This window comes from Myotis daubentonii, chromosome 9 (assembly GCF_963259705.1).
Source record: "Myotis daubentonii chromosome 9, mMyoDau2.1, whole genome shotgun sequence".
Taxonomy (NCBI): domain Eukaryota; kingdom Metazoa; phylum Chordata; class Mammalia; order Chiroptera; family Vespertilionidae; genus Myotis; species Myotis daubentonii.
In genome coordinates, this window is record NC_081848.1 from 41,933,707 (window position 1) to 41,949,176 (window position 15,470).

At 43.0% G+C, this 15,470-nt stretch overlaps 1 protein-coding gene across 2 annotated transcripts in view; it reads left to right on the plus strand.

Annotated features, from left to right (window-relative positions):
* The first annotated feature begins 6,027 nt into the window (after positions 1-6,027).
* Positions 6,028-15,470, plus strand: part of RAB6A (RAB6A, member RAS oncogene family) — a 47,175-nt gene continuing 37,732 nt past the window's right edge. The window contains exon 1 of one of the 2 annotated variants that reach the window (XM_059708497.1): positions 6,028-6,584. In XM_059708497.1, the coding sequence (XP_059564480.1) occupies positions 6,515-6,584 (70 nt within the window). In that variant the 5' untranslated portion in view covers positions 6,028-6,514. The remainder of the gene's footprint in view (positions 6,585-15,470) is intronic. The other variant, XM_059708496.1, reaches the window with a different exon arrangement.

Genomic DNA, 15,470 nt, shown 5'->3' on the forward strand with positions numbered 1-15,470 from the left:
GTTACCTCTCATTAAAGCGATGTTCTCTTTCTCTAAAATGTTCTTGCCCTTCTATCTCCACATGCCAGAATTCCATTCAAACCTTTACAGAAAGCTAAAAATAATCTTTCTAATTTATTTCATTTATTCAGCAAATATCTGTTGCATTCTTACTATGTTGCAAGTATTCTGAAACGTTGGGGATACAGGACCTGAGCTCTGACCTTATGGAGCTTACAGTCAGGTGGGGAAGAATGACAATGGATAATAATTAAATGATGGGGAAGAATAGGGTACAATGGGAGGGCAGTCAGGGATACTTACACTTGCTGGGGATGGGAGAAGACAAAAGAAGTCTTGAAGAATTTTTAAAGATGATACCTGAAGGATGCGTAGAAATTGGGGAGTAAAAGGGAGGGGGAAAAGAGAACAGTGTGTAGAAAACTATGGAAGTGAAAGTGTTGGTAAAAGCACTCTTGAAAAAGGCCTCTTTAATTCTTCCTTCTCCCAGGTAATTTCTCCATCTGATGAACTCCATAGCACTTAATATGTAACTTTTTACTCTGAAGGCATAAGGTATGATTTACACACATTAGTCAGTAAATATGAATGTAGCTTCAGAAGGGAATGAGGCTTTATATGGGTCAATGCAAAATGCTACCTTAAAACATCTGAGGTGGGTTATACCACACTTCTCTTCAAAATAATAGGAAGAGCACCACCTGTCTAAGTGACTACAGAGACCAAAGCAGCATGGAGGAATTGATTCATAAAGTTCTGGAGAAAGTACAAAGTAATTATAAGTTCAATCCTCAGATGTTACTTTAAAGGCAATTTCAGAAAACAAGGAAAACCTGGTAACTCTCAGAAAGAAAAAATAGCTACTCTTATTTGCAAGAGCTTTTCTTTTTAAATAGTCTCTTGGTATTGGCTGTTCTTTGTGTGTGCCAGGGTTCTGAGTTACTGGTTGGGAAAGCCTTCTCAAACTTGACAAGCTCCTTTTAAAAGCAAATCATTTTTTAAAAAATCAAATGTTCAGCATGGGCAGTGTTTCTCAGTGGTTGAGCATTAACCCATGAACAAGAAGGTCACAGTTCCATTCCTGGTCAGGGCACATGCCCCAGTTGCAAGCTTGATCCTCAGTGTGGGTTCTACAAGAGGCAGCCGATTAATGGTTTTCTCTTATCATTGGTGTCTCTATCTACTCTCTCCCTCTCTCTCCCTCTCTGAAATCAATATATTTTTTAAAAATTCAAATGGTCATAGCACGACTCAGAGTTTTACCATTTCGTTTTAGATGCATGTTCCAAATTTTTTTTTTTTTTTTTTTTTTTTTGCCACTTAGCTGAGGGGAACAGCAGTAAATGTTGAGAGAGAAGACAGTTTGAGGACATAACTGTTGTCTTCATAGGCCAGAACAGATGATACGTTATGAACCTCTATTCTTCCCCTTAATTTATTATAGTTCAGTTTATTCCTAGTTTGAGAAGGCATTTGGTTGGTATAGCTAAGTAAGTAATAGTCCTCAGACAATGAGAAAATTTATGTAAATATGTTTTGGATATGGTAAATAGGAACTTATTTTTTTAATATATTTTTTATTGATTAAGATATTACATATGTGTCCTTATCCCCACGTTACCCTCTACCCCCCGCCCCACCGCTCATGCCCTCACCCCCCGTTGTCTGTGTCCATTGGTTAGGCCTATATGCTTGCATATAAGTCCTTTGGTTGATCTTTCCCCCTTACCCGCACCCTCCCCTACATTCCCTCCAAGGCCCGACAGTCCAATCAATGCCTCTCCATCTCTGGATCAGTCCTTGTTCATCAGTTTATGTTGTTCATTATATTCCACAAATGAGTGAGATCATGTGGTATTTATCCGCTCTCCAGTTCCATCCATGCTGTGACAAATGGTAAAAGTTCCTTTTTCTTCTTCCTCTTCTTAAAGAACACCTTTCAGCATTTCATATAATGCTGGTTTGGTGGTGATGAACTCCTTTAGCGTTTTCTTATCTGTGAAGCTCTTTGTCTGACCTTCTATTCTGAATGATAGCTTTGCTGGATAAAGTAATCTTGGTTGTAGGTTCTTGGCATTCATCACTTTGAATATTTCTTGCCACTCTCTTCTGGCTTGCATGGTTTCTGTTGAGAAATCAGCTAACAGTCGTATGGGTACTCCCTTGTAGGTAACTGACTGTCTTTCTCTTGCTGCTTTTAAGATTCTCTCTTTGTCTTTTGCTCTTGGCATTTTAATTATGATGTGTCTTGGTGTGGTCCTCTTTGGGTTCCTTTTGTTTGGGGTTCTCTGCGCTTCCTGGACTTATAAGTCTATTTCTTTGACCAGGTAGGGGAAGTTTTCTGTCATTATTTCTTCAAATAGGTTTTCAATATCTTGCCCTCTCTCTTCTTCTGGTACCCCTATAATTCTGATGTTGGTACGCTTGAAGTTGTCCCAGAGGCTCCTTACACTATCTTCATATTTTTGGAATCTTTTTTCTTTTTCGGTTGGGTCTTTTTTGTTTCTTCGTATTTCAAATCTTTGACTTGATTCTTGGGATCCTCTTGTCTGCTGTTGGATCTCTGTATATTATTCTTTATTTCAGTCAGTGTATGCTTAATTTCTAGTTGGTCCTTTTTCATATCCTCAAGAGTCTCTTTAGATTTATCGAGGGTCCCACTAAATTTATCGGCAGTTTCCATAAAATTCTTGAAAAACCTTGTAAGTGTGGTTTTGAACTCTATATCCAGTCGTTTGCTTTCCTCCATTTCTGTCATTTGTGACCTATTTCTTTGTCTCCGCATTTTTTATGCCTCCCTGTGTTGGTAGAGTGGTTTTGTGTGCTAGGTGTCCTGTAGGGCCCAGTGGCTCAGCCTCCCCGTTACCTGAGGTGGACACTCTTGGTGCACCCCCTTGTGGGCTTTGTGCACAGTCTTGTTGTAATTATGTCTTGATTGTTGTAGGATCACTGGGAGGAATTGACCTCCAGGACAATTGGCAGTGAGAATCAGCTGTGTCTGCAGTGGGAGAACTTCTGTGCTGAAGACACCCTTCTGGGACAAGACTTGCTTCAGTGGGGTTTAGGTGCTCACTGAGTCTGCACCGAGTGTGTCCCTTATGGATCTGAGGAGTTGTAATCTGGATGGTCCCCCTCTGACCACTGGGTACACTGGCTCTTGGATCTAAGGAGGTGCTAATTTAGCCTCTGCCTGAGGTTACACAGCAGGAGCTATGAAGAGAACTGCAGATTCCCCTTCCTTTTTTGGAGTTAGGAGGTACCCTGATGAGGCCCAGCTGTGAAACAATGCAAGCCACTGTGGGGCCTTGGGCCATCTCTTGGAAGTTCTGGGTCTGTCTGGCCCAGCTGCAGTTAGGTAATTTTCAGGTTGCAAAGGGCCAGGGCATTCATATGCAAAAGCCTCTGCCACAGCCTGGGAATCAAAGGGCGGAGCAAGCAGCTATGGCAGATTCTCAGCCCTGCCCTAAGGGGCCACGCATCTCAGTGTCCCGGTAATTGCTGCAAGCACCTCTGAGGGAAAGCCGACCTCAAGTTCAGAGTTCTGCCCGCTGCCAGACAGTCCAGTTTCTCCCCCTATGAGTCCTGGGTCCCCAGAGACTTCCCAGAACCGGAGTTCAGAGCAGTCGGGAGCTTGTGACTCTTTCCCGATTCAAAAAGACAGCCGCGTCCTCAGGTGCCAGCCCCTTTCTGCGCTCGCGAGCCTCCGTACCTCTGCACTTTACTTCCACACCTTCTCTGAGTCTCAGTGTGCTTTTCTTTCCTTCTAGTTGTAGAATTTCCACTCAGCCAGCTTTCCTGTAGTTCTGGATGATGTCCGTTTTGTCTTTATGTTGTTTTTTTGAAGTTGTTGTGGGAGGCAGCAATTTCCCGGTGTTTATCTATGCCGCCATCTTAGTTTCTCCAGGAACTTATTTTTTATTATCAACTTGGGAAGTACTTTTGATACCAGTTATTATTATTTTTTAAATATATTTTATTGATTTTTTTACAGAGAGGAAGGGAGAGAGATAGAGAGTTAGAAACATCAATGAGAGCGAAACATCGATTCAGCTGCCTCCTGCACACTCCCTACTGGGGATGTGCCCACAACCAAGGTACATGCCCTTTACCGGAATTGAACCCTTCAGACCACAGGCTGACGCTCTATCCACTGAGCCAAACCGGTTAGGGCTTGATACCAGGTTTTTAATTGTCCTCGTCAAGGACAGAGATTACTTTTTTGGATGCTGTCTCTTAGAGTGGTGATGTGTGACTGAAGTATGGTGAGATGTGGATACAAATTTCTCTAATTCAATGATTCTTAATCTTTTGTTTATTAATCTTGTATTAATAGGCTTTGTTTTTTTAAAAGTTTTAGACTTACAGAAAATTTGAGCAGATAGTACAGAAAGTTCCCATATACCTCTCCCTCGCTGTTTCTTCTATCTTACATTAATATATTTGCCACCATTAATGAATCCATATTGCTCATTGTTATTAACTAAAGCCCCTCTTTATTCAGATTTCCTTAGTTTTTGTATGTTATTTTTTTAGTAGAGGATCCCCTTCAGCTTAGTTGTCATGTTTCGCTGTCATGTTCGTTATATTCACATTACACTTAGTTGTCCTTTTTCCTTGGGTTCCTCTTAGCTGTGACATTAACCTTCGTATTTGGGTCATGAACTGGTTTGAAAATCCGCTGCACACCGTGGATCCTCTCCCAAGAAAAATGCTCATGCTTCAGATGTCTGCTTGAAGGGCAGTCCATGCGTCGCAGGTTTACAAGCCCTGCTTAGGAGGGATGGATGGTCTTTAAACCACCCCCTTCCCCACATTTGGGCTCCATCAGGCTCTACCTCTGAATTACTGTGTGACCTTTTTGCAAAGTTGTTGTTGTTGTTGTTGTTGTTGTGTGTGTGTGTGTGTGTGTGTGTGTGTGTTTTCCCCCTACACAGGCCTCAATTTCACTGTCTGTGCAGTGAGGGGTGTGTTTCACTTGATGGCACCGTAGAAGGCGGTAGTCACCTAGAGCTGTCAACATCCGAGGCAGACTCATAACATGACCACGCTAGGTCATGCCAGAAAAGTGATGGGCTTATCGAAAAGGAGGTTGCAAAGACTCTGTGGGGAGAAAAAAACAGTACCTGGGTTCCACCTTAGTTCTGTGGATTTTGTTAAGTAATTTCCTTCCTCAGCTTTGCTTTCCTCATCTGCAAAACTGGGGCCCCTTCTTCTAGTAGTTATGAAACTCCTGGGAGCATCAGCCCACAGGGGTGGGCAAACTTTTTGACTCGAGGGCCACAATGGGTTCTTAAACTGGGCCGGAGGGCCGGAACAAAAGCATGGACGGAGTGTTTGTGTGAACTAATACATGTTAACACTGCTGCTGGTGAAGGAGCGGAGGGGAGAGCAAGAGAACCCTCCGCTCTTTCGGCTCCGCGGGCTGGATGGAACAGCCGAGCGGGCCGGATCCGGCAGCGGGCCATAGTTTGCCCATGGCTGCAGGTACCTAGTAAGAATTCGTGTGATGATTTTTGATAAGAAAGAACAAGGGATAGTGGGTCGATGCACGGGTGAAGGGCGGAGCTGAGGACTGTGAGGCCCGCCTGAAGGCTCGGGATAGATAGAGGAACCTGGCTCACACCTTGGTTCCCAGACCACACTCGCATGTTGCAGGGCGCAATTCCACCTCCATTCCGCCCCCGTCCCCGCCCCACTTTACTGCCCCGCCCTCGGGCTTCGAGGCGCCACACTTCGCATGGCCGCCGCGACACGACGCTTTCTCCCCAGCGCGTTCTTGCGCCGCCACCTAACTCCCGTCCCGCCTTTGGTCTCTTCCGATTGGCTCATCACACATGTGACGTAGTCGCCCCCTCCCCCTGCTGATTCCACCCGCCTCACTTCCCCCGGCTCCGCCCCGCCCCCTCCTAGCTTCTAAGACTGGAGTCGAAACCAAACAGGCTCTCGTCTGAGCTTCGCGGGAGGAGCCGGGAGAGCAGGCTGAACCAGGAAGACGCCGGCTATGGCGCGCACGCACGCACGCACGCACGCACGCACGCCAAGGCCGGCGGGGCGCGGGCTCGTGCCCGGGCTCGCCCTGCGCCGCCTGAGGCACGCGCACTCAGCAGGTTGGGCTGCGGCGCGGCAGCGGTGGGAACTGAGGCGCTGCGTGTCAGAGGTCCCAGACGTCTGCGGCTCCGGCTCCGCCACCCTCCGCCTCCCACCCCAGTCTCCGCGCCGGGTGCTGAGGACGACACGGCGCTAGCCTTGGGAACGCCGAGCACACCGCTGGCTTCCGATACCGCCCTCCTGCCCTACCCAGCCGCGGGCCTCGCTCGGTGCTAGGCGACTTCGCGGGGAGGCGGCGGCGACGGTTGCCTGTCTGTGAAGAGGAGCCCTGCCCCAGCCTTGCTCCGCCGCCCGGCCCTGCAGGGGCCGAGAGAGCTCGGCACCCGCCCTTTTCGTCAACCGGTGGGAGCAGCGTCGGTCCGGGAGGTCTCTGGGCTGAGGCGGCAGTCGCTCCTCCGGCTCCATCATGTCCACGGGCGGAGACTTCGGGAATCCGCTGAGGAAATTCAAGCTGGTGTTCCTGGGGGAGCAGAGCGGTGAGTGCGCGGCTCCCCCACTCCCGGCTGCTGGCTGCAGCGTCCCCGCACCGCCCCCAGCGCGGCCCTTCCGTCCTCGGAGGCTCCCTGCCGGCCTCGCCTTCGCGCTCGGTTCCGCCCCCAGCCCTCCCCCGGGTTCACCGACCCCTCTGAGCCACCGGTGCCTTTTCGCTTCGACCCGTCAGTCGGATTTTGACCCTTTCGTCCCCGGCGTCTCCTTTCCCCGCAGCCCGGCCTCCTTGCGTCGGTCCCACTCCGCCCAGCCCCAGCCTCCTGTCCTTCCCTTTCTTCCCTCGGTCTCCGTCGCCTCACCCACCCAGCCCCCTTCCTGGAGCCCCACCCTTATTCCTGGCTCCTCTCCCAGCGCCTGGGCTCCGTGAGGCCCACCCTGGCGAGGCCCATTCCCGGGAACCGGGAACCAGCCCCCTGCAGCCTTGGGCCAGGCGGGTGGGACCTGGGCGTTGTTTTCCCCAGAGGCCGGGCCCTGAGAAGTGCGGGTCTAATGGAAGTGGGGGTCGAATAAAATTCTTGGATAGTTTTCACCTGGGTGGGGAATTCGTCTGGGTCATAGAGGAGAGGTGTCTGAATTGGAGGCGACTGGATGGAGTAGTGGGGGTAGGGGGGTGGGAGTGGCGGCAGCAGTGGCGATTTTTGCCCCTTGGGTTAGGCTGTGGCTTGTTGGAAAACCTCCTTTTCTTCTCTTGACTTTCATTCCTGACAATTCTTTTGACAGTTGGGTGCTTTCCCGACCTCTGCCAGATGCTATGTCATGATCGTTTTGCTTGGAATTTTTCACATCTCACCTCTCCTTTTTCTCGTTTCTCTATGAAGCGGTGTCTGATTGTCCTCACGGGGGTGCAAACAGGAATTACTGGGGAAACTGTTAGTTATCCCATTTCTTCTTGAGTATTTTCCAATCCTATATTTACGATTCCTGCGAGAGAAGGTTTGAGAATAACGAACATCTTTGTTTGGAGGATTTCCCTTGGGGTTAGGTTAGAGAGTGTTGGAGTAGGGTTTGATTCACCTGTTAGTTTTCTAAATTAGATTTAATATGTAATATCTCCTCAGCTAAATGACTCTTTTATGCTTAATATTCCAGAGTATCTGATAAGTGAAATTGTTACCTCATTTACCTGGTCAGGCTTCTGCTGTCGATACAGTTTGTGTTAGATACAGGATCCTAATATTGTGATGGTTGTGTTGAAAATTACTTCCTGTGGTAATTCCAGTTTTATGCTGTATTATGCAAATTTGATACTTGGCAGTTTAGACATTATAATCCGTTGTTTTTCTCACACTTTTCATGGTCATCTTTAGAATTCACTCATTGAGATTAGTTTCTCCCAACTCTTCAAACTGAGTTACCCTCTAGCTGTCTTATAGAAAGGTTAGGTTATAGAAAACATTTGTTATCTTTTGGTTGGAAAGAAGATAACTGATACAAGTTCAGAACTTGAATTATGTATACTGACACTAACTAGGTTAGTATTAGTTGCAAAATTGCTTCCAGTTGGACCTGAGAAATTATTTTTTCCTTTTCAACATAGTATTTTCCCTCCCCCTCTTACCAAGGAAAAATGTAGCCTTCTCTTTGCTTATGACTTTTCCTGAAGTAAGTATAATCTTGTTTCTTTTCTTTTTATTGATTGATTGGTTGATTTTAGAGGGAGAGGAAGGGAGGGACGATGGTGACAGGGAGGGAGACTGACACAGATAGACAGAGACAGAGAGACATTGATTTCTTGTTCCACTTATTAATGCATTCTTTGGTTGATTCTTGTTTTTGCCCTGACCAGGAATTGAACCTACAACCTTGGTATATTGGATGATGCTCTAACCAACTGAACTACCCATCCAGGGCCAGAACAGTTTTAGATTTATAGAAAAATTGAAAAGATCATGCAGAGGGTTTCCATATAGCCCCACCCAGTTTTCAGTATTACTAATATCTTACATTAGTATGGCACATTTGTTACAATTTTTATATATATATATATATATATATATATATATATATATATATATATATATATATGCCTAAGTGACCATTATGACCGGTCAACCAAGTGACTGGTCACTATGATGTGCACTGACTACCAGGGGGCAGATGCTCAAAGCAGGAGCTGCTCTCTGGTGGTCAGTGTGCTCCCACAGCCAACCTTCCGTGGCTGGCCAACCTCCCATGGTCCCTCCCCGTGGCCGGCTGGCCCCAATTGGCCCCAATCGGCCCTGATTGCTGGCCAGGCCGAGGGACCCCACCCATGCACGAATTCGTCCACTGGGCCTCTAGTAAACTAATAATACATTATTAACTAAAGTCCATAGTTTATTCAGATTTCCTTAGTTTTTGTCTTTTTTTTGTTTTGTTTCAGCATTAATTTCTGGATAACATAGTTAGTTGTCCTATCTTCTTAAGCTCCTCTTAGAATATTTTTTAGGATTGTTTATATGCTTTTTATTTTTAACTCTGTGTAACTGTGAGGTTAATATCTTCTGAGGTTACTATATTTCTAAGTAATGCCATCCAATAGCTTTGACAATGACAGATTGATCTTTGTTTTTATGGGCAATGTCTGTAATTTTTGTACATTAGTAAAGATCTGTAGAATCCATGTCATCTTGATGTAACTCTTCATGAATTATTTATCTTTAGGTTTTAGAATTACACAATTCAGCTTTCAGAGACTAATCTGTGGTAAAGCCTGTTCGTTTCCTTAATAGCATTTACCACATTTATAATTCTTTTTTTTTTTTTTAATATATTTTACTGATTTTTTTACAGAGAGGAAGGGAAAGAGATAGAGAGTTAGAAACATTGATGAGAGAGAAACATCGATCAGCCACCTCCTGCACATCCCCCACTGGGGGTGTGCCCACAACCCAGGTACATGCCCTTGATCAGAATCGAACCTGGGACCCTTCAGTCCACAGGCTGACGCTCTATCCACTGAGCCAAACCGGTTTTGGCCACATTTATAATTCTTACTAGTGGCCTGGTTCATGAAATTCGTGCAGATGGGGGGGTGTCCCTCAGCCCAGCCTGCACCCACTCCAATCTGGGACCCCTTGGGGGATGTCCGACTGCCGATTTAGGCCCGGGAGTCGGATATCCCTTTCTTAATCTAGGACTGCTGGCTCCTAACCGCTTTCCTGCCTGCCTGCCTGATTGCCCCTAACCACTCTGCCTGCTGGCCTGCTCACTCCCAACTGCCCCCCCCCACGCCCCCCCCACCCCCCGCAGGCCTGCTTGCTCCCAACTGGCCCTCCCTGCCAGCCTGCTCACCTTAAATGCTCCCCCTCCCCCGCCTGCCTGATCACCCCCAACTGCCTTCCCCTCCTGGCCTGATTGCCCCTAACCACTTCTTCCCTGCCACCATGGCTTTGTCTGGAAGGATGTCTGGAAGGTCTCCCGGTCTAATTAGCATATTACCCTTTTATTAGTATAGATTTTTTTATGTGTTTGTTTTTGTCTATTTCCCACAGCAGAATACAAGCAAGCCCCCATCCATGAAAATTAAAAACTTTTTTTGTGTTTTTTTTTGTTCATTGTATCCCCAGTGCCAGGCTCATAGTACATACTTGAAATATTTGGTGAATGAATGGTTGAATATAAAAGTAACCAAAGCTATAACTTATATTAATCTTTGCTATGGAGCGACCTAAATTTTTTCCTTCTGTAATTAATGGTTTAACAATAACATTTTATATTTACATTATTTGATTGTATTCAGGGTTACTGCAGATGCTTAGCTGGGGCAGGGAACCAAGTAATATATTGTCCTCATCATTTCACTAAGAAAAAAAAGACTGGCCAGGATTTCACACTTTTTTTGAGTTGAGCAAAATTTAGACTGTTTTTTCATCTTATCAAAAATTTAAGGTCTTATTGTTTCAGTACACGAAGCCTCAGATTGAATAAATGACATCAATCTTGGTAGTCTTCCTATAAGCTCTTACGGTTTCTTTATATTTCAGTAGTATACATGGTTTAATGAAGGAATGTTGAAATACATGATTTGAATCTGAAGTTTCTTCAAGGAATCCCTTTTTTACTACCTGTCGCTATTGTCTTGAAATGCAGAGGTACTTTTAGAAATGTCATTTTCGTTTACTGTAGAAGATATTACTACAGCCATAACCGGTTTGGCTCAGTGGATAGAGCGTCGGCCTGTGGACTGAAAGGTCCTGGGTTCGATTCCGGTCAAGGGCATGTACCTTGGTTGCGGGCACATCTCCAGTAGGGAGTGTGCAGGAGGCAGCTGATCGATGTTTCTCTCTCATCGATGTTTCTAACTCTCTCTCCCTTCCTCTCTGTAAAAAAATCAATAAAATATATTTAAAAAAAAAGATATTACTACAAACAAATATTATAGGTTACAAATTAGGAAATGTGAGATCAGGAAAAAGCACATACCTTGCCTATTACTGCTTATTTTTCATGGTATTTAAAAAAATTTTTTTAACATTTCTTTTTAAAATAATTCTTTAAACATTTTTTAAAAAAAATTGATTTTAGAGAGAGGAAGGGAGAGAGAGAGAGAGAGAGACATTGATGTGAGAGAAACATTGACTGGTTGCCTCTTGTAAGTACCCTGACTGAGAATGGGCAACGTAGGTATGTATGCTGACTGGGAATCCAGTCTGCAACCTTTCAGTGTATGGGATGACGCTCCAACCAACTGAGCCACACTGGCCAGTACTACATCAGTTCTTTTGACTTAAAAAAATTATTTTACTATGACAGACTAGGCGTACTGAAAATTTAGATTGGCTAGATCAGTGAACTTAAACTTTTTTAATGATGGGTTATGCAGCCAAAACCGGTTTGGCTCAGTGGATAGAGCGTCGGTCTGCGGACTGAAGGGTCCCAGGTTCGATTCCGGTCAAGGGCATGTACCTGGGTTGTGGGCACATCCCCAGTGGGGGGTGTGCGGGAGGCAGCTGATCGATGTTTCTCTCTCATCGATGTTTCTAACTCTGTCCCTCTCCCTTCCTCTCTGTAAAAAATCAATAAAATATTAAAAAAAAAAGATGGGTTATGCACTTACAAATTATTGAAGCTTCTAAAGAGCTCTGCTTATGTGATTGATTTATTTATTCACCTGAGAGAAAGAGAGAGACATTGATTTGTTGTTCCACTTATTCATGCATTCATTGGTTGATTCTTGTATGTGCCCTGACCAGGAATCAAATCTGAGACCCTTTGATGCTCGGGCCAATGCTCTAACCACTTAACAGCACCACCCAGGGTTCAATTTTTTTTTTAAATCTAAAAATAAAGATAATAGGGTCTATCATGTAAACTTACTGTAAAGATTAAATTATTTAACAAGTGTATTTAAAAGAGTGCCTGGCACAAAAGAAGAGCTCAGTAAATATTTTAACTTAACAAATGTTAACTAAAAACTGCTATAACCATTTGCTCAGTGGTTAGAGAATCATCCCAAAGGGTCTCAGGTTCAATTTCCAGTCAAGGGGCATATACCTCTGTTGTAGGCTGGATTCCCGCCCTGGTCGGGGCACATGCAGGAGGCAACCAGTCAGTGTGTCTCTCTTACATATGATGTTTCTCTCCCCTTCTCCCCCCTTCCTCCACTCTCTCTCTACAAAAAAAAAAAAAAAAAAAATCAATGGAAAAAATATCCTTGAGTGAGGATAAAACAACAACACTGAAAAAACCCTGTTGTTCTGTCATTGGTTTGGTAGAACCGTCTCTTAAGAAATTTCATTGGGGAAGAAAGATATACTTCTTAATGTAATATAGTGAGATGAGTACAACTCCTTTGAAAAGTAGAGTTAAAAGGCTCAGAGAAATGATAATGGATGGAGCATGGAGTTTCAGAGAAGGCACATTATAAATATGACGAATAGTTTTAGCATCTTTAGTTGAAATTCTTTAATTAAAGCATTCTGTCGCTGGAGGAGACTTTGAGAAGTCATCTAATCCATTTCTCATATGGCTTTAATCTGGACCACTTTTTCCCCCCTCCAACTTTGTTATTAATAAGTAATATAACCACATTTTTCTCAACCCACCCCCTTTCTCCTTTAGTAATTATGTATGTTTTCTTGTGTATATTCTGGGATTTCTTTATGTAGACACAAGCAAATATGAATATAATTTCTTGTTCTCCCTTACATAAGATATATCAGACTTGATTCTTCCACTTAACAATATACTCTAAAGGTCTTTTCATATTAGTACATAGAGAGCTTTCCCATTCTGTTTTTTTGTTTTTAAATAAAATTTTTGTTTTAGATTTACAGAAAAAGTGCAAAGATAATGGAGTTTCCATATACTCTACACCCAGTTTCTTCCATAATTAACACCTCCCATGTACATTTTTTACAATGAATGAACCAATATTGATATATCATTATTAACCTAATTCTATATTTTATTTAGATGTTTTTAGTTTATCTAATGTCCTTTTTCTGTTTCAGGATCCCATCCAAGATACTACATTTGATTTAGTTGTTAGGTCTCCTTAGGGCAGGCTGTTCTTTGGTGGGACAGTTAAATTGGATCACTCTTAAGTTACTTCGTCCTGTTAGATATCACCAGGAAGACACATTTTGTAGTTTATTTGTAATATATTTTTATTGATTTCAGAAAGGAAGGGAGAGGGAGAGAGATAGAAACCTCAATAATGAAAAAGAATCATTGATTGGCTGCCTCCTGCATGCCTCCTGGTTCATAGGTCGATGCTCAACCACTGAGACATACCAGCTGGTCCACATTTTGTAATTTTTAATATCAAACATCCCTGTTTTGAAATTCTCAAATCTATCCCCATGCTTTGTTAAAGCTTTTCTTTTTGGGAAGACAATGTATTGTGAGAAAGACAGCTCCAGAGATAATCAGGCTCTGCTTCTAATCCTGACCCCAATGTTTACAGTGTGATCTTGCACAGTTTACTTAATCTTTCTAAACTCTTTTCATTTCTGATATGGTAATACTAACTTTGTGGTGTTGTTTTCCCCATCCTCTAAATATAGATATCATTCATTTTGATTAGATTGGTATTTAATCTTTACATTATTAATTGGTAAATGATAGTCACAGCTGAGTCATGTAGTATACAGTTTACTTGTATTCTCTTGCATGTCTCTTTGTATTCTGTTGTGTCACTATTTAACTTTCTTTTTTCCTTTGTTTAATTTACATGCACATCATTTATTTATTCCCAAACTCTTTACCAACAGTGTAAATCACCTTTCAGAATGCATCAGATTTTCCCTCAGTTTGATCTCCTTAGGACATCTCTCCCAGAACTTTCTGACCTTTTCTAATTTATACTAGTTACCCTCTTATGATTGGTAGATTTTCTTCTCTTTTTTATTGGATGTGTTGGATGGATTCCTTGTTTCTCAAATTACATTGTTTTCTTCTTTGTTTACTCCCTCATTACATTGAACACATCCTGCAGTAGGTAGTTAAGGGAAGATGAGAAGACGTTTTTGAGGTCTTGTGTATCTGAAAATGTATCTGTACAAGCCTTAACACTGGAAGTCCTTGGTGGAGTTTAGAATTAATGTATTGTCTTGAAGATTCTAGTGTTGCCATTATGACTCTTTGTCTTTTGATCTTTCATAAGATATGTCTGTTTTCTTTCTTTTTTAAAAATACACATATATTTTTATTGATTTCAGAGAGGAAAGGAGAGGGAGAGAGAGATAGAAACGTCAGTGATGAAAGAGAATCGTTGATCTGCTGCCTCCTGTATGCCCCTCACCAGGGACCTAGCTCAAAACCTGAGCATATGCCCACAACCCGAGCATATGCCCTAACCAGGAATGGAATTGTGGCTTATAGGTTGATGTTCAACCACTGAGCCACACCGGCCAGGCTCTATTTTCATTTTATGTACAGAATAATAGGTATTAGTCCTTTCATACTGGAAACTAATGTTCTTAAGTTTCAGGAAATTTTCTTAACTAGAATTATATCCTCTTTATTTTAAGTTCTCTGAAATTCTTCTTAGGCCTCCTGGATTGATGCTCTGATTTTATCTTGTCTATTTTTTCATTTCTTTATGTTTCTGATTTAATTCTCAAAAGATTTTCTTAACTTTTTCATTCTATCAAGTTGTATTTCTGCTATCATTTTTAAAAAATATGTTTTTATTGACTTTAGAGTAAGAGAGGAAGGGAGAAGGATAGAGAGATAGAAACATCGTTGAGATACAGACATCGATCGGCTGCCTCCTGCAAGCCCTACTGGGGATTGAGTCTGTAAGCCAGGCATGTACCCTGACCAGGAATCCAACCGGGGATCTCTTGGTTCATGGGTTGATGTTCAACCACTGAGTCACACCGGCCTGGCAATTTCTGCTATCTTAATTTCAAAGGGTTCTTTATTTTTTTAAGTTTTTATTTATTGATTTGAGAGAGAGAGAAGGAAACAAAAAGAGAACGAGAGAGAGAAACATCGATTTGTTGTTCCACTTATTTGTGCACTCATTGGTTGATTCTTTTTATTTTATTTTTTTTATTTATTTATTTTTTTTTTTAAATTAAATCTTTATTGTTCAGATTATTACATTTGTGCCTCTTTTTCTCCCCCTATAACTCCCCTCCTCCCAGTTCCCGCTCCACCCTCCGCCCTCACTCCCCACCCACTGTCCTCATCCATAGGTGCACGATTTTTGTCCAGTCTCTTCCCACATCTCCCACACCCCTTTCCCCCCCAAGAATAGTCAGTCCATTCCCTTTCTATGTCTCTGATTCTATTATAATCAACAGTTCATTCTGTTCATCAGATTATTTATTCACTTGATTCTTAGATTCACTTGTTCATAGATGCATATTTGTTGTTCATAATTTGTATCTTTACCTTTTTCTTCCTCTTCCTCTTCTTAAAGGGTACCTTTCAGCATTTCA